Source organism: Lepidochelys kempii, chromosome 8 (assembly GCF_965140265.1).
Source record: "Lepidochelys kempii isolate rLepKem1 chromosome 8, rLepKem1.hap2, whole genome shotgun sequence".
In the NCBI taxonomy this organism is placed as follows: domain Eukaryota; kingdom Metazoa; phylum Chordata; order Testudines; family Cheloniidae; genus Lepidochelys; species Lepidochelys kempii.
In genome coordinates, this window is record NC_133263.1 from 33878710 (window position 1) to 33898613 (window position 19904).

The 19904-nt window shown below is 39.5% G+C and overlaps 1 protein-coding gene across 5 annotated transcripts in view; it reads right to left on the reverse strand.

The window, feature by feature from the left end:
• Positions 1-15992, reverse strand: part of FBXW11 (F-box and WD repeat domain containing 11) — a 125726-nt gene extending 109734 nt beyond the window's left edge. For 2 of the 5 annotated variants that reach the window (XM_073355999.1, XM_073355996.1), the window contains exons 1-2: positions 15778-15992; positions 5716-5795 (exon numbers count right to left, since the gene is read on the reverse strand). Coding sequence is in view for 2 of the 5 variants with exons in the window: in XM_073355995.1 (XP_073212096.1) it covers positions 15778-15822 (45 nt within the window). In the remaining 3 variants the exon portion in view is untranslated. The remainder of the gene's footprint in view (positions 1-5715; positions 5796-15777) is intronic. The other 3 variants (XM_073355995.1, XM_073355997.1, XM_073355998.1) reach the window with 2 other exon arrangements.
• Positions 15993-19904: the final 3912 nt, after the last annotated feature.

The window sequence follows — 19904 nt, forward strand, 5'->3', positions numbered from 1 at the left end:
GTGGAAGATCAAAATGTTTCTGAAACTTTTACAATCATTCGTAACTATCAGTCTGTTTATTAACATCCCCCAGGGATAGCTCAAGGAAAATGTTATATTAAAAAAAGTGTCCCCCAAAGTGGAACCAATACTCATTCTGTATCCAACTGTGGTAACATTACACTGCTACAGTTAAGGGTATCAACATTTTTATTATAATTCCTTTTTGTTTAAGATGTTATAAGTATTATAAACTTGGCATTGAAGGTCCCAACCTGGGGATGATTCTTTTAAAGTACACACACTTTAATCAATTAAGCTCTCAAGGTACCAGAGTGCAGAAAAATATTTAGGGTTTTGGACATTTGTTTCTATGCCAAAAAGAACAGCTCTGTCTTTAAAAATGAGAATTTGCCGACTTAGTCCAATACGGACATGATCTTTTGGTATTTTAGAATGACAAAGATAAAGACACAACAAATCAAATGAGGTTTAAATAGTAGGTAAAGCACACTGCCTCATTTTTAGAGGTTTGGGTTTTTTAAGCTATAGGTACATGAACAGTCTATACACAATCTATCCACATTCTAGAGCTGTCAATTTCTTTTACAGTTTAAGAAAATTAAACCAAAAGTCCATTCAGTTATGTTAAGAGTCACATTTAAAACCAGAGTCTGAAATGTCACCCCTAGCCCACTCTCGTGCCAATGAATTAGTCAATCAATAGTTAGTATTCTGGATTTCCCCATAGAGAGATCCATATTTGCAACATTAAGCTACAGTAGGAAAAAGTTAAGCCTTTGCTTTCCCTTGATTTGTGGATACAAAAGAGATGCATGTTATCACAGTCTTCTGTAACTTGGTGAAGTTTAATTTGCTTTGGTTTAACCTCAACACTAGTGGAACTGGAGCTGCCTCGGCTAATCTTTAACGCTTATATGTGCGTTAGCACTCAGCATTGGAAAATTAAGACTCATGGGTTAACTGCTGCTACTTAAAATACTGTTCTAGGTCTGGGATAGAGAGAAGACATCTTCACTGGTAGTCTACACCTAGTCCTCTTAACAAGGAACACTAAAAAGAAAGCTTTGTCCTAGTGAATGAAAACAAGACATGGCCATTTCTGAAAGAAATTCCATGATCACAAGTCGCATTTTAATTTAGGTTTAGACCCCTCTCCACCCCCTCCCAAAAAAGCAGAATAAATCACAGAACAAACTGTAAAGTGATAATGCTATTCAAGGGCCTTCAGTATTTTACACCCAGCAGGGAGTAGTCACCAGCTGCAGTCAATCCCCTTCAGCTAGCTGAGGTATCACACAGACCTTATCTCGCATTTTTACCTTACTTACATGACTCACCCAATATAGTCATAAGCAGAACTAGTAGGTATTGAGAAGTATTTTGAAGATTTGCATGTGGTGGGAGAGTGCAAATTCTATTAGAAAAGTATGCTTATAAACTGTGTTTTCACAAGTAGCAGCTTGGCTTGATAATGATGCATTTTTTTATGCTGTGCACTGAAATATACACACAAAGTTCAGGATGTCTTGTGCAACCTATTTCTATTAAAATGTTCTAAAATCCATGACAATTTATATCAGACCAACAGTACCTCTCCCCCCTTTAATATCAAAGCCACATGTGCACATGCAATGTAAGCACATAGTCCCCAGAAAGTATATTTTGGAATAGTGGCATCACATTACCACCTACTCCTAAACAAAATGGAACTGGTGTATCCAGTTCTAAGTGTCTACATTCTAAATCGAATGTAGTAAACATGGTATTCAGGCAATATTTCCAAAAACATGTGAGGTACCAAATGCATGTTATGAACAAATGTTCCCTCTAATTTTTGACAGGCCATGTGCGCAAAAAATTTCTTCTGTGCAAATTTTTGTGCACACGGCGTTTCGCCCTCTGCACAGGGTTTAGGATCTGTGTGTGTGTCCACACGCGCACAGCTTAGAGGGAACAGTGGTTATGAAATCAAAGTTCTACTTCAACTCAGGAAGGGCACTTAGTTACCTTCTCATTTTATTCACAAGTCAAGAAAACTCTCTTTGTACAACAGAGTCAATTTACTTTGCCATTTTAGTACTTGAGATTAACTAAAATACTTTAAGACTGAGTTTCTCAGAAGTCAGCGCATACCTACTCTATTGCAATCAACCAAATTCATCTTAAAGACTTTGTGAAAATTTGTCATTTCTTTATTGTTTAAAGTGCTAAAAAGATTCAAGAAACTGATCACTGAGTCTCTCATCCATTAGATAATAGTCCAGTTAAACCAAATGACAAGCATTCAAAAATCAACTCAGTGATACAGCTTTCCAATTGTCATTCAAGATCTGTGTATAATTTCCTTGAACTTTGTGAAGATTCTTACAAAAACATTAATAAGTTAGTTTAAAGTAAGCTATAAGTAGAAAGTAATTTGATCTATTAGACAAGTTCTCCCTATTACCAAACAGTTCTTCAACACAGGACAATATGAATTCACAGAAGGGTGATCAAAACTGCAGTCCCACTTTGTTCCTGAAGACCAAAGTACATATTTGCTACAAAAGGAATATAATTTCAGTGGGGGAAGAGATTTAAGTGCTTTTCCTTGAGCGTAAAAAAAATCTTACTCCATTTTAATTTGTTCATCAGGAAAAGACTCATGAGATGCAATATCTTGTTTTCATAAAGACCCAAGAGGACTACCAGAGAAAACACTAATACAATTACATCAATGTCACTAAGTGGTATTAACTGAATCTTGAGACAAAGCTGTATTTTCCAACTTATATTACATCTAAATTAAACTTACTTTCCCTCACACACATGCACCCCCAACTCTAATAGTGTTCTGAAAATTCAAAAAAGTTATGTTCCCTTTTAGACTGGCAAATCAGTTGTGTTACATTAAAATAGTCTTTTTGGAAGGACAAAATGAACAGCAGTACCTTACGCTCTCTCACACCAGAAAGAGTAGTGTCACCTACCTGTCTGGAAACAGTAGCAGATCATCCTACTAACAGTGTATCAGATCTGAAGAGAAGATGAGAGGTGGAAAGTGGAAGTGTGGAGTTGTCAGATGACCTAGCAACGGCTTACTGCATAGCAGTTAGGCAATTAGAAAATTGTGTGTGAAAATGGTCTTAAAAGTTATGGTAGAGTTAAAGAGCAGGCTCAGGATCTCTCATCAATGGGCTTGTCTATGTTATGATTTAAAGGTGTGCTAAGATTTGATAACTAACATGTTCCAACAGTCTTGCAGACAAGGTAGAGTGTATTTAACATTTGCAAAATTGGTCAAATTAAAGCCTCAGTTTAGCACATTATAAAGTAGGGTTTCATTTTCAGGTTTCAAATATTGCAGAAAAAAGTTTAAACACATTGCAATTTTAAAAGGTTGTGAAAGCATTTCCAATGGTGTTGTGTTTTATAAACACTTATTTTTAAAGATTTAAATACTGGACAAAACTTAGGCCCTGAACCCTCAACACTTGTATATGTGGTTAACTTTACAAAGCAAGTAAATTCACTTCATTCACTTCAATATGAACAGTCCTTTTTTATCTTTCAAAAATTGAATTTCATACAAATAAATGTGTATTAAAATCCCATACATTCAAGTGACTAAAGTATTCCTGATTTGCAAGAGTAGCTCATTTTCTGATTCAATTTTTAAATTTTTATTTTAAATGGTTTGCATAAGGCAACCAGGAATGTAGTTTCCCTATTTTGATTTCTTCATTTTTCAAAAACCACATCAAGTTCACTGCTGCATTTTCATGGTTTTAAAAAAAGAACAGATAACTACCAAATATGCCATCAGTAGCATATTCCCCACTAAAAAGAAAAGGAGTACTTGTGGCACCTTAGAGACTAACCAATTTATTTGAGCATAAGCATCCGATGAAGTGAGCTGAAGCTCATGAAAGCTTATGTTCAAATAAATTGGTTAGTCTCTAAGGTGCCACAAGTACTCCTTTTCTTTTCGCGGATACAGACTAACACGGCTGCTACTCTAAAATATTTCCCATTGTAATTCCAGAATTAGGTTCAGCCACAGAGGTACATAGGACCCAAAAAATCCACAACATGTGATCTTCTCCAATTTCAAACAGCAGCAAATATTTCTTAAATTCAGGTTAGCCTGAAAGTTTCAATTTGTCCTCCATAGTTCAGAAATTGATGATACAACAGAAAGAAACATACCCAGGACTTCCCTCGTCCTACCCAAATAAGATCCAAGTCAGCCAAAATAAAATGAAACCCAAAAGCTGCAGACGCCAGTAAGGAAAATCATTAATTTATATTTTAATCTGTTAAACCTCACTACAATTTTTCATATATAAATAAAAGACTACAGACCAAGGAAATGAGTGTATAATTCAGCAAAACAAGAAACATCACACAAGAGCACAAGACCTAACCACAAAAGTTACTTCTATATTAAAAACTGATTAACTTAAGAACTGTTTTAAATACAAGTAATGATTCTCTTCAGAAGAGAACATACAGAGATGCCCCAGAAGTATCAAACTTGGATGGTAGTTAAGGTTAAATCAGATGTAAATCTAAAAATACAGGAAACGGGAGACTCCTGAAAAGCTAACAAGGGGTGTGTTGTCCTCAACACGCTGAGTTTAGTGTTACTACCATTAGGAATTATACACTAATGAGAGGACAGAGGATGAAGAGCACTGGAAATATATGGAATACCTTGTCAAGAGAAGTCTATAAAGTAATTTAAGTGAGAGTAAAGCTGGATGGCAGCACAAGTAAAAGGCCTAGATAGCCCTCTGCTAACTTAAAACAAGTACCCTTTTTCTGTCCAGCAATCTCCTGTGTACTTAAAATAGATCCCCACCTCCCTACTACACACAAATACCTTTGAGGGCTGTTTAAAAAAAAAAAAAAAAAAAATGTAACACTGTAGTATTTTAGAGATATTTCAATCTCTCTCAGAGAGAGAAATCTATTGTAGGTCACTTAAACTACAACTGAGCAAAAGCAATTTGTTTATACCAATCTACTGTAAAATCAACAAAAATTGCTCATGAAAGCCAATCATTCAAACTGACTTATTTGTGTTTTATAAACTAACTACATTCTAAATGTAACTTTTATTAAGAGTTTAAAAATGTCATACAACAAATGCTATCTACACTAGAATTTCTAATTGTGTTTTAGCTCGTCAATACATGCACAATTAGAAACTGTACTGCACACAAAGAAAAACACTTTTTCCTTGTATAAATTAACAATTGTAAATTGTAGAGAACACGATAGTACATGGTTAAAAATCATAGGCTAGATAAGCCTTAATTGTTACATTGCTGAGCCTAACAAAAATGGTCCTGAAAGTCTCAACTTTTTTAGCCCCTCCAAAAAAGCCAGAGTATTTTTTTACTCAAGCTGTTATCATGTATACTACCTACTTTGAACATCCATGCATGCCTAAATATGGTTTTCTATTTCACTGGGAGATACAAAGTTTATGGATTGTAGTCTGTTCTAAAAATGTATCCATGAGTAAAAGTAACTTGCTAAAAAGTTATACATGTATATACCAAACGTATTTATTGTTTTTAAACTAAAACACACACGGTAAATAGCTAACGTTTTTTCATCCTCTAATATTTTCAGGGAGATAATGCAGAAAAAGCAAAGTGTTGAACTTTCAGACAAATGCAACTAAGCAGAAGCAGTAAGATATAGTACAGGGTAATTTCTTACCTGAAACTTTGTTTCTGAGCTCCAGATCCACCAATCCAGAATGAATGGGGATTCGAATGGGGTTTCCTTCTCAGACTTGTCTGTCAAAAGAGAGCAGCCAATCATCTTCAGCTTGGTGTACCTACTTCTTTCTTGAACGAAATCCCAATTACGTACTCCTAATGCTGTTAGAAAGACAAGGCAACCTATACAGCTTACCATGACTCCAGTAGCAACTAAATTTAGAGGGGTCACCGGATTGGTGGATCTAAGACAAAGAAACTAATTTACAGAGAAGAAATTGCTCTTTCCCATGCCCTGAATCAACCAATCCAGAACAAGTGCTTTTAGGTCAAAAAAATCTCTTTACCAAGATTAAGAGGGATGAGAACAAACTATAACTCAGAGAATGAAGCATGTGCTAAAGCCTCAACTACCATTTACACCCAGGGAAAATGTTTCATTAATTAATAGAAGGTTAATTTACAGGTTTCCAAAACAGACATCGCTTATTAACCCATGATGCTGGTTCTCTCTCAAAATGTTTTTTAAACTGCCTCCACACACGTTTTGAACCATTTTACTATAATGATTCTTGGCCTTTTTCTGAGTCCCAAAACAAATTCAATTTTTCCTGAGTGTCCCTAGAAACAGGTAACCTTAACAGCTTCTCTTATCTGAATCATACCAGAATTCAGTATATTTGTAGTATCACTGTCTTTCTGAAAAACTAGTCATAGAAGACTGTACGGTAAGATAAATAATTCTCTTAATCAAGATAATTATTAGAAAAATTTGTCCTTTATACTGCCAAAATCAAATGACAAAGCCTAAAATCAAAGGCAGTTCATATGCTACCTTTAGGTGTATATTCAGGTTATAAAGTGGGTTTAAGTGGCAAACCTATTAGAGAAGAGGTTTTCAAACTGTGGTCTGTGAATCACCAGTGGTCCGTGAGCTCCATTCAGGTACTTCTCTCTAAGGTGCACACCTGGGCAGCCACACACAAGAGAATGAAGGGCCACCCACCTAATTAGTGGAGCTGTGCAGGCATAGCACATGTAAGGTGAGGTGCTGGCCTTGGGGGGGAAATAGGCGGTAGGGGGCAGTGGGGTTAGAAGAGGCGTGGGGGGAATTTGGGATGTGCAGAGAAAGAGGCGACTTTCCCCAGCTCCAGGCTTGCGGCTGCTAGGGAGAGATGGTCCTCCTTCCCAGCCTCATCTCTGTGGCGGGAGAGAGACCACCCTCTTTCCCAGCCCCAGCTCAGTGGCTGCCACAGAGGGGGAGAGAGCACACATCACATTAGAAAGGTAAGACTACTGATATTAAAATATGAGTTGTGTGATTTGTAGAACAAGAAAAGTTAATTAAGGGGTTGTTTTAATATATAATGTGCTTTTATCCAGAGCACTTTATAATCGTTAGCTAACAGTACAAACATTTGGAAAGATCACTAAGTGGTCCGCCAAGACCCTCAGCAATTTTCAAGTGGTCCACACACACACAAAAGTTCGAGAACCACCGTATTAGAGGATTCAGAGTAGCAGCTGTGTTAGTCTGTATTCACAAAAAGAACAGGGAGTACTTGTGGCACCTTAGTTTCTAAGGTGCCACAAGTACTCCCTTTCTTTTTGTATTAGAGGAAGCCTTCAAGAACAACCACTAGAAGATGAATTCTGCAGATCTCTTATTGAGCCTCTTGCACCACTGACTGTGGATCTGTAACCTAAAGAGACTGAATTCCCTTGGTCCAGATATTGCTCAAAAAAGTAAAGTTTTAAAGATAATTTTTTAGAGTATCTATATATCCCCACATTAGGAAAGAAAACTTTTTCCAGAACTTGGGAAGATACTGTCAGGGCCACAGAAGGGCCATATGTTCCAATATTTCTGCTTTCCTCATCAACCCCTCCCACACACCAGTGCATTCATTGTTCTAGTATCTCCTCAGGAAGTGCCACATACATCAAAACAAAGGGACTTTAGAGAAAGATGGGAGAAAAACTGCCATCATTCACATTAGTTGTGTGTACCACTAATTTATCAAATCTGATACTGCCTGGAACCAACCGGAGAAAGGATCTTCTGCACCTCTGTGTTCCTTTGTTACATACTGCAGACATATCAATAAGTCTGCTGCAAAATAACATTTCAAGATGACAAATGGACTTGAGAGTTTGACATTACGTCCAATCTATGATTTCAAAAGGACCTCAGTAGTTGCCATGTACATCACAACTAAGCAAGCCACAAGATGTCTAGGCATATAACTCTCAAACATGAAGAGCACAACATAGCTTCTCAGGTAGAAAGAAAACCACCCAAAATAACTAAATGAACCATTTCTCCAAGCAACAATAGAGTCAGAAGGTCATGAGAAGGAATGACCAAGTCACCATGAAAGCATCTCCAAAAAGTTCTGTGTAAATATGTTGCAGCGTAGGTCTCAATTACTTTGGAAGTGAAAACCTGCTTCATAGAGACCCAATTTGAATGTCAAATTTTCCTTGTTAATTTTGGTTGTCTGGGCAAAGAAATCTTCTTGTTTAACAATTCTAATCAACTATAAATGCTCAATGAACCAAACTGAAACTTTTTGCCATACACAAAGATTGAAGATTAAAATTAACATGTTGTAAAAATTGCTGCCACAGACTAAAAATGTTATGTTCAATTGGCATTGCTACATATTTTTAAAAGCTCAGTAAGTTGTTAATAAAATGAAGTCATCTCAGCCATCACCGCAGAAAAGTGTACATCCACAAATGACATACAAGTTGTAAAGATCCATAGAGATTAGAATTTAATATTCAAGGATAGAATTTATCAAAACTAGAATTACTGATGCAGCTGTATGGCTCACAGAATTGACACAATATCATGAGCCTTTCACCTCTAGGTCACTGATTAAAAAAAAAAAAAAAAATCAATCAGTTACTTAAAATTGATCCTTAACAGCAATTTAGCAGCTTATATAAAAAAAGACCCTTGTTCTCAGTTCCTAGTGAACAGGTGCCTACATCAAAAAGACCACCACAATTTTCACCCTTATTTGTAAATTATTGGGTGAAAGTTGGTAGCTGAAATACCTTCTAACCCCTAATGATGAAGGTTAAAGCACAAGTGCAACTGTGTGGAAAAGCTTGGATTACTACTGCCAGGGCTATAGCTGTGTGTGAATAAACAGGTGTCTTCGATTTCCCCAGCTTCTTTTTACTGGAAGCAAATTTACTTGAGTTTTATGAAGTTACTCCTTTCTCAAACCAATTATTTTTTTAAGTATGACATGCATTCAAGTATTTTAGCACCAGAAGGTACAGGCCATCTACTACTAAAACACTGGGAGATAACTTGTGGAAAACACTACATGGAATATGATGGGCTGTACAGTATAGCAAAGCAGGTTAACCAGAGTAGTCACATCAGGGAGATCACAAATTGGGAGGAAGGATTTTGTTATGCCACAGGCTTGCAAAATGTTTACGATCTACCATAGTTTAATAAAATGTCCTTAATGCTAACATGGGTGCATATGGGAAGTGTGTCCCCCCATCAGAGAAAGAACTAAGTGGAAATGTATGGTCGTGCCCACTGACACAATCTTTTCTCCATTCAAATTTGAAAAGTTCAGAGAAGTGGATATTTTCTACAAGTAATGAGCCACTAACAATACTCGGCTGCAAATGTCACACTGAGAACTTAGAGAATATAACAATAAAACATAGATAGTAACATCAGTATAAAAGAATGTCACTATAGGAAAAAGCAGGAACATAATGAAGTATGTTAATAAACACTCATTTAAAATTACTTCGTATATATTCCTACTTCTCTCTTTCCATTTGTTTCCTCACTCCCTTCTTTGAAAAAAATCCATGTTAGAGCAGCACTCCCTTACCTCTATGCTTCCTTATTCTCCCCAATCTTTTCCTTTCCTGTTGGCATCCTTACTATACCATCTACTTCATTTAGAACCTCTGAGCTGCAAAGTAAGAAGCAATAGCAGTTTCACTTTGCACACCATGCCACAATGCTTAAAAGCAGTAAGAAACGTACCACTGTAGGAAAAAGGTCTAAGATTAAAAGGTCAAGATGCCAGTGCAACAGTGACTTCTGAAGTCGATAACATTACTGCAGTAAACAATATGCATCAAAGAACAAATGCCGCATTGACACATCAGGTAGCAAGAGTGTTTCAGAGGACAGGGAAGGAAAGGAGGAAAGAAAACAGGGTGCTGCATTCAACCTTCAAAACATATCCACAAGCCCCATGGTACAACCTGCACTGAAGTAACCAGGAAAGATCATGCAATGAATACCAGAAGTTCAAGTCTGCAGTAATGCTTAGAATAATCCTGCTTAAGGATGCTGATACAATCACCATTGTCTGTGAAATATGCAAGGTACCCAGAGATATACCATGCACTTCCAATCAGTTTTAGAAACAGGAGAAGTCCAACTGAAATTTTCAGATAATACAAGTGCAAGATGATCATACGAATGCATTGGCATGTAACTCCATAGTTCTAGCAACACTGTGGTGGTGTCCATCAGGTCTACAACCAATATTTTAGATCAGGCCTTTGGCACGTGGCCCGCCAGGGGAAGCCCCCTGACAGGCAGGGCCAGTTTGTTTACCTGCCGTGTCCACAGGTTCGGCAGATTGCAGCTCCCACTGGCCGCGGTTCGCCGCACCAGGCCAATGGGGGCTGCAGGAAGCAGCAGCCTGCACATCCCTAGGCCCATGCCACTGGACTGCACCTTAAAACCGTTTAGAAACTTAAGCTGGTGAAGAATGCAACTGCTCACTTGCTTAGCAGTGTTTTGTACAGATAGTACATTACAGTGCTGCTCTGAGAGCTGCCTGAGTTGCAGATTAGTTTCCAGGTGGAATCTTGAAGGGTTTTTATTTTTTAAGTCCTACATTGTTTGGGTCACAGCTACCTCCCCCAACTGTGATCATCCAGGTAGCTTAAGCTAGCACCCACCTGGTTGGGAAGAAGCTGCTGATGAGGTGTGCTCATGTGAAACACTTGATTCTGGAATTCAGTTGCCTTCTGGATTGAAGACCTTCAGCACACATTGCATGGCTTTTCCAGGAGCAGGAGGAGAGTTTTTGGCAGGAGCTTCAATTGTAGTTCACTTATTATTTACACTGAGGCACTTAAATGCTGGGCTGTTTGTATTAGATGGGCAGAAGCTCCAGGCAATAAAAGTAACTTGTTAAGGAGGATGTGTTTCATAGATCCATTTTCAAAACACATGTTTAAGAAGGGTATAAACAGGTGCTTTTCAAATCTTAAATTAATCTTACTGAAAATCCTTGTCCTTCTATAAGCCTCCCACTCCATTGTTATGTTAAATTTAGACTGTAAGCTCTTCAGGGCAGGGATCTGTGTTTGTAAAGTGACATGCACACCAAGAGTGTTGTAGAAATACTGAAGACAGCAAGATCAGCACTTGAAAAATCTTTGAACATGCTTGGCTGCCTACCTTGATAAACAAGTCTTATGGATCCACCAAGACACCTAAGGCCTGAGAATAAGAATTTGTGTTTCTACCTGTAACCAGATCTTATGGTGCACCATTAATCTGACAAATATGTATTTTGTTTTATATTAGATATACAATATTTTCCCCTCTAGTGCCTCCTTGGAAATCACAAGTCACCAATAAATTTTCTGCTACCAATTAAAAAACATGGTAATAAAACAAACAGTGTAGCAGAATGGAAAGGACACTTTTAAACAGAAAACAAAACACACAAGTTGTCATCAATCATCTTTGATGAATATATATTTCTAGTAGTGTCAAAGACCACAGAATGGATTTTACTGAAAGGATAATGAAACTGAATGTTACATTATATTCAGAGTTTAAATTCCATTCAGAACTTGGAGCCAAAAATACCATTTATCAAAACGGATGGGTGAAAATTTTGCTCGTTTTCATATCTTCTTAGGATTAAGTGCAGAAAATAATTTGATTTCTTGAGAGTGGCAGGAAGGTTAAGTTTATCTAACTTTACAAAGTGTAATTCAAAAGTGTTATTTTTATGTGCTCATGGAAAGTTAGGGATAGAAAAAAAGCCTTTGGGACCACTCTAGTCAATTATCTGTGCTGCTTACTTCCTCACTGTGTATTTTCTAGTGATTTGTCCAGTCTATACAATGCATTTCACCAAAACTGGGTAACTACTACTTTACTATGATATTTGATATTATAGTCATAGCAATTGTGTCAGATTAAATTTCATAGTCCAGATGGCACATCTGCTAGAGTCTAGAAACAAGTTAGACTTCCAGGTTTCATATTTCCAGAGTATGTTCTTCAAGCAACGTACTCCATGCCTGCAAAAAGAGGCTATTCAACCTTAGCTACTAATACCACATAAAAGCCCCAAAGTAACATTGCCAGATGATCGACCATCTTCACCAGAGGCTAAGTACTAGTAAAGTTAAAACGTCAAGGTGGAAAGATTTGCAAAAGTAAAATAAGGTTATCTAAAATACAAGCTGCCCTATAGAATGTTTAAATAAATGAGCAAAGGCAGCACACTCACTAAAGCTTATTTGGAGCATAACAGATGCAACTTAGAAACCTTAAAATATTTCACACTTAGCTTTACAAACAGAACCATCGTCACACTAGTGTTCAGATTTTTTTTAATAAATGCAATCAAGCTAAGGAACAATTGAAAGCTAGAACATCATGTTCTGAAACTCTCGTGCTATTAAAATATTGATACATTATCTTTTGTTTATCCCTGAATTCACTCAGAATTACATTCCAGTTGCTACTGAGAACACTCACCAGACATTTGCAAAAAAACAAAAAAAAGTCACACATATAGTCAAACACATTCATTCCCAGCCTTTGATGCAGTAACCAAAATGCTAATTGCTATACCAAACAGGGAGGCACAAAAAAGCTTGCCTTTATAATCTTAATGCTTGTATCTTATTTCACTTATAAGAAACATTCTAAAACGCAAAAGTGCTGAAATAAAGCTTGTGTTTTAAAATGGTCTCCATTTTAGAGATGCTGGCGAACATTAAGAACAGTTGACAAAAAAAAGCTTGCATATTCTATTCAAATGGCCTTGGCTATTCTTCTTTTTCTACATAGTGCTTTCCATTTGTGCTTACTTAACAGTTCCCAGTTTTCCACAGATTCCTAAGCCTAATATCTCTTTTGAGAAACAAGGCAAGACATTATCAAGTTGTGAAAAAAATGATTATGAGACTGTGTAGATTCAGTATAATTTTTAGCTCAGAAACAAAAGTATGTTTTAATACTGCCTTTATTTGCATTGAAAGTAAGTGTAAAAATACAGCCATATTTACAAACTGTTTTCTATATAAATAATTTTTTTCTCTTCATCTTGTTAAACTTTATTTTTATTAATTTTATAGAAAACAGAAGCTCTGGCTTTTAGCCCCACACATTCACTCTTTACGAGCACTGCAAGTCTATACATACATTAGCCAAAGTATCCATACATTTTATTGGATTCCTATTGCATAACACAAAGAAGCTTTGATTTTTGTTCTTTAAAGTATTTTTTCAAAATCCCATCATTGCTTTTCCCCCCATTTCCCAGAAGTGATCATAACTAGGTTTGCCACAATTAAATAATTCAAAATTTTTATTTGCTTCTGTTAGTTAGCAACACAGCAAAAACAGAAATTATTAAAATGCAGATGAGGAAGTCAAAAGACCACCAAGAAAGCTAAGCAAAAGAACTCTACCTACCTGGCTTAAAGACACGTTAAATTTTAGCACACAACCACCATGAGTAACCACCCATTATATGACATAAAATAGCCACTAGAATTCAGCTTGCATATTTTATATGCAATCCTATTTGTTACTTGTATCTACATAAAACTCATTCCTGAACAACTAGATTTTTCCTCCAACTGATGCCTTGACTGGTATCACCAGCTATTGTTTGTAACATTACAAGCCATTAACATGAAGGCGATTCTGATGTCATCAACATTAAAATGTGGCACCACTAAATCAGTAAGGATCAAGGAAGTAAGTTCATTAAGAACAGCTATTTAGCTACAGACCTCCATGATCAGCAACAATGAGTTAATGAAATGCAGGAAGCATGACAGTAAAATGACTTTCAGAGAAGCTCTCGAATTTCTGCTACTTAGTAAAAAGAACAAGATATAACAATGCTCAGCCGTGCTGTGAAATTTTATAAAGGGAGTTCACAGGCTTCCCAAACCAGGCAGTTTGCTCCAACTAGATTACTAACAGCATGTGGAAGTGCCTAAAAAATGCCAATTTGTGTCATCTTATGCCTATACAGCACCTAGCACAATTCCAATGGTCAGTCAAAGCATGCAAGAGAGATCTTATTATCTACATTATTTGTATCTCTGAAAGAAGATTGGCCATACTGGCTCAGACCAATAGTCCTTCTAGTCCAGCATCCTGTCTTCCAAAAGTGGACAGTGCAGATGCTTCAGATGGAATGAACAGAACAAGGCAATTATCGAGTGTAGTGCATAGGAGCCCCAGTCATGGACAAGACCCCATTGTGCTAGGCAACGTACAAAAACAGAACAAGGACAGCTATGCACCATCACATTTAAATTTCTAATTAATAGGTAATGTTTAGTGCAGGCACACTAGCACACAGAAAATATTAATCTTGATCACTCATTCTAATCTTCCCCAGCAACTAATTTAAAAACATATTTCCCCCCCTAAATTGATCTTATTGGAATTCCTCTAATGTTTTGTGACTGCTCTTACTATTTCTATAAAAAAAAATCTCCCTCCATCTTCCCCACAGCCAACTTTCTGGCAACCTAAATTTATCGGCATTAACATTTAGTCTTGTGGTACATCAACTGTAGTACCCAGGTTTTGTTAAGTTACAGTTTGGAGAATTATTTACTGCATTGAACAATACACAAAAGGTTTACTGCTGCTACTGTAAAATATAAATTAACTCAGTAAATGCTTGCTCACTGAAATAAAAAAATCTCTTTTCAAACAAACTAAAAACTTCAGGCTTAAGGAGTAAAAATAACTCCAAAAAGATTTTATATAAACTAATCACTGTAAAAATACAGTATTAATTACAAAATATATTTGGTTGAAACAGACCTGAATGCTAAGGCATAATTTTTTTTACATTCTAAGACAAACCCCTTTACGTACTTGGTAATCTATTTAACCAAGTGATTCAAAAAGACCAGGTAGCAAACACTGTTTCATTATAATCTATACTCAAGAGAAAGTTAAAAAACAAGATGCTGCATCTCAGGAGGATCTCCACGAACAAAAAAGGACAATGACTAAATTCTGAATGTCATCTTGTTTAAAAAAGCATTTAGTTAGCATTTTTTTAACATATGCCCGCAAAATCCATGCAGATCAGCAATTATTTGTAGAATTCAGTAAATCTTTTAAACTACTTGTCAAATCCTAAAAAAATAAAACCAATCACAGGCCCTTTCCAATAGCTCTCATAACGAAGGCTTTGAGAGCCTGGTTGGGGGGGGTCTATTTTTGGGGGGAGTGGCTTATTTGTTGACTGACAGGACGAGGTTATTCTGGGGAACAATGAATAGGAGTGGGGGGAATGTGGGGGCCAGAGGACAGGAGCGGGACTAGAGTGGGATGCCACGAAGGGTGCGGGAGGCTCGTTTGTTGACCTTAGGAAAGGCAGGGGGCTCTCAAAGCCCAGCCCTGCTCACCAAGCCGCCATTGGGGGGGAGAGGGGGGGCAGAGGGATGATCCCAATCTCGCACCTTCCACAAGGCCCTGGCGAATTCAAATGTCACCTTCGCTCGAGGCGGGTAGGAGGGAGCCCCCCCGCGGCGGGCTTTAGTCCCAGCGCCCCCGGCTCCCAAGGCCTAGGCCCGTTCCCCCCACGGCGGGGCCTACTCCTGGTTCAGCGCGGAACCTACAGGCCCTCTCCGCCCCGCCGCTCTCCTGCCGGCGGAACGAAGGGGAGCCCCGGCCTACAGGAGAACCTGGGGAAGCGGCGACAGCCCCCGGGGGGGAGGGGGGGCTGTTCCGGTCGGCGGGCCTCGGCGGGGGGGGGTCACTCACCATCAGCTCGATAGTCTTGTCCTCAATCACTGAGTCGGGCTCCATAGCGACGGGCGGCTCCTCGTCCCCTCCCCCCCCGCGCCTGCCTCCCACAGCGCGGAACCGAAACCCCACTGGCTCCTCGGGCCGCCGCCGCCGCACCGCCAGCTGCTCCCTCCCCCGCCCGCCGGACGGACGGACGCACGCTGTAGCCGCCGCGGCGTACCCGCGCCGCGTTCCCGGAACAGGAAGCGCCGCACCAACGCCCCCTACCCCTCGAACCGGAACGCCCACAGAGCCTACAACTCCCGGCAAGCTCCGCGGCCCCTTCCCCACTCAGCGAGGCAAGGACTACAATGCCCAGCAGGTATCGGGCCCAGAGGCTATCCGGGGAAGCTGGGCCAGGAGGCCATCGTAGTGCTTGCTGGGAGTTGGAGTCCTTTGAAAGTTGGGCCAGAGGCTATTATGGAGAATGGAGTGGGGTCACAGCCTCACGTGCCTTCAACCCGTCCAGGCTGCTAGGCCTGCAGGGCACTCCCTAGCCTGAGTGGGGGTGACAGGGGATATGCCTGGGGCCTGAGCGCACCTCTCACCTGCCTGTGCATGCTTCCCTGAGATACACCAGAAATGACCCCTTTGCGTTCTCCATCCCCCGGGCAGGTCTGTCACACAGACAAACCCGCCTGCCCAGCACCTGGGTGAGAGACACCTGCAGGACACTCCATAACATGCCGTGTGGAACAGAGACCCCCCAGGACCATGGCTATTAGGTGCTGCAGGATCCCTGACTGTTTCTGGGTCAGGGTTAGCAACTTGTGGCCATACCAAGTAAGGTTGCAAACATATTTTAAAAATAAGGGACTGTTTTCTTAGCACCACACTCCACTTCTCCTGATGGTATTAGTATTAATAATAAGCAGTACTCACCTATATTTTCATTTCTTGCTGCTTTTTGCAACACTCAGCAACTCCGGATCTTGTTGTACAGAGATGAAAAAATAAGGGATGTCCCTTGTCATAAGGGCCTGTTGGCAACCCTAATATCAAGCTCCCTAAAACTTGTTAGCTTGCCACATGATTGCACTGTCATAGGATCAGTTCCATTACTCTTACCCTCCCTACGTGTATCACCCCATCACATGGTACTCAAATCAGTCTATTTTGCAAGCATTTTGGACCTTGGGACCTGGCTAGCAGTTGAAGTGCTCAATACCTCTGAATAGCAGGATCTATATCTTTAACTGTGTTAAAAAGCAATATACAATTCTACATTACTATATAAGTAATAAAAAATAATAGTCTTTTATCCTCACATAGGCCTATTCTCTGATGACTCAGATCTCCTTGACACCAACTTAAACGCAGTAGATCTCCCTCACTTTGATCCTTTCAGAAACTACCTCCATGCAGCCACCTGGCATAGGGAGCAGGAACTGGGTAGGTCCAGAGCACTACTGTGCTCTGACTTTTCTCACTGAATATAGCCTCGAGGGGGTCATAAGCAGATTAAGTGAAAATTACATCAGACTTTCTCAAACTTGGGCCTGAACAGTTTCTGGGTGGGACCTGAAATTCCTGTATTAGTGTAGTTGTATGCTCTTACATTTGAGAACATTCAAATTATTACATAAGGTTTGATGTTATAGTCCCTGTGTGCTCACTCCAGTTTCAAGTGCAGTGTCTTTCATGCACCCAGCAGGGCTTCAGGAACTGAGCAGGATTGCAATTTAGTGACTCCTCCTGAGTGTCGGGGCTATTGTAGCACCTCTCCATCGCTCTCAGTGCTCCTAGTATTGGAGCCCAGCTAGAATGGATCTGCCAGCAAGGATAGAGAAAGGAGTTGGCAACATCCAACTGCCACTCCAACCCTTACCAGAAGGGAACACCATTGTAGGGGCAGAAGCTAAAGAGAAATAGGAACTTAAGGGTTAGGAACAGAACAGGAAAAGCGCTTAAAAAGGGGCAGTGGTTAAAGTAGGTTGAAACAGGAGCAAGAACTCTCCTTAGACTTTCAGCAGCACCAGCCATCGAGGAGAGAGGGATCTATGTTCCCTCCACTGCCCCCCTTACTTTAACCTCTACTGAAGGGGGAAAAGAATGAGGGAAGCAGAGTCTCAGAGGGGAATGGATTGAAGGGTATAATGGGAAATAAAATGGATGAGGCTGCTCTCATTTGCCTCCTACTCAATGCCTTAAAGCTCTCCCACCCCCTCCAACCACCACCCCATCTGGCTGCCTTCCACTCTCCTTCCTGCCCCAGATTGCCCCAAGTCCCTCCAGTACCCTGCTCTGCACTAACTACCTTGGTTCTCCCAAGCTTAGCCACTTTTTTGGCAGTTGGATAAAATGAACAGAGAAAAGCTCATCCAGGTCACTCAAAGATATAAGGCCCTTATTATGACATTCTATACGTTGGGGGAGCCCCCTGTAACCCCCATATTCCTCATTTTTATATAATCGTGATCTAACATATAAAGCTTGCCTTGTAAGATACCAAGGAAAAGGTTATGACCTGCTGAAAGTCATTTCTCTATCCATATATGTATATCATCAATGCATATGAAGTTATGTGAATGTGTTGTATGGTTGTCACTAAAACATACTGTAAGTTGGGGAATCTGCCAGATATTAACTTCCCAGAGACAACAACAAGGAGAGTAACCAATATCCAGGTGGGGTGTCAATAGCCATTGTCCAGCAAGTGAGCTACAATTCAATGACTCACCTGCATGAGGCCACACCAGGGGAATTGCTCAACTTTGCCTGGAGACTCAGCAATGCCCCCAGACATTCCTGGACTTGCATTCTCCAAGCACAAAAGAGACCACAGGGACCCCATGCTTGGCCTTTCTCATTCACCCACCTACACTGTAAGCAACAAGGATGCTGAAGACTTGAGACTCCAATGGAGGGGACTGGCACAGATTTCAAAGGTGAAATCGGTATACTGTGAACTGCAATATCCAGTGGGGTGAGAAAAACTGCTTTATCTAGATGTTGCCCAGTCTAATAGGGTTGAGAGTTTAGACTGTATAGTTATATTTTATTTTATTTTGGTAACCAAGTCTCACTTTTTGCCTACTACTTAATATCACTTAAAATCCATCTTTTAAAATCCATCTCTGTGTGATTCATGAGTGACTCTGGGAGCATTCATGCAATCTAGTTGGGTGTGGGGTCTCCACATGTGGTTGTGCTGAGTGATAACAGCACCTGGAGGAGTTGCTGCTGGTCACTAGTAAGGCATTGTGAGAGACAGCCCAGGCTGGAGAGAGTTCAGAGGGCACAGCAATCCCACAGTCCCAGGGTGCACCCCAGGAGGATCCTGTCACACTTATAATTTCACACAGTTTAATATTCTAGTATTTAATTCAGAATTGTGGTATGTTTGGCCTGAGTCCCAATTTGCCTTTTGCTGCATTTGGGGCAGCAATGGAGAACACAAAGATGACTATAAGCCCCCATTACTGTGGTCTGAGAGCAGCTTTATGCCAGCCAGGGAAGCCCCTAAACAAAGGAGTGGTTTTAGATGCCATTTCTGCCCCTTTCCACTGCCAGAGGGATGAAAAGCTGCCTTAGTGTAACTGAGAATGAGTGCCCATTATCCCTAGTTGCTGAATTCAATTACCATTTCCATACCTGTTCACAATGTACGGTTTATTAATTGTAACATTCCTGGCATTTCTTTTTTGTAACTCTTGCACTACCTTTCTAGCAACCCTAACTTTCAGGTAAGGGTTTTGACTGATATTCATCTTAATGGTACAGTTGAATGTTTTCTCTTCTATCCAAAATGACAGTTGAAACAATACAACGGAGCTTTACGTCCTGATTCCTTAAAGACTTAAGCACACACCAGTACAGCTGGAAAGTATTAAGATATGAGATTAAGAAATTGAGGTTACTGCTAGCTCCATCTGTACATAGGGTAATGGGATGTTATTTGTCATTTATACCCCTTAAAAAATCAATTTCACTTCTTGTTTATAGTGAGTTTCACTTTCAGTTTCTTAATTGTAATATTTGTTTGTTTAAAGGCAATTGTTTTCATTGACATATATATTCTTTTCATTGATTTTTTTACCATGTAAAACAACTAAAGCCCATGGTGAGAGAAAAAGCAGTGACAGAATATATAAGTAAGAAAA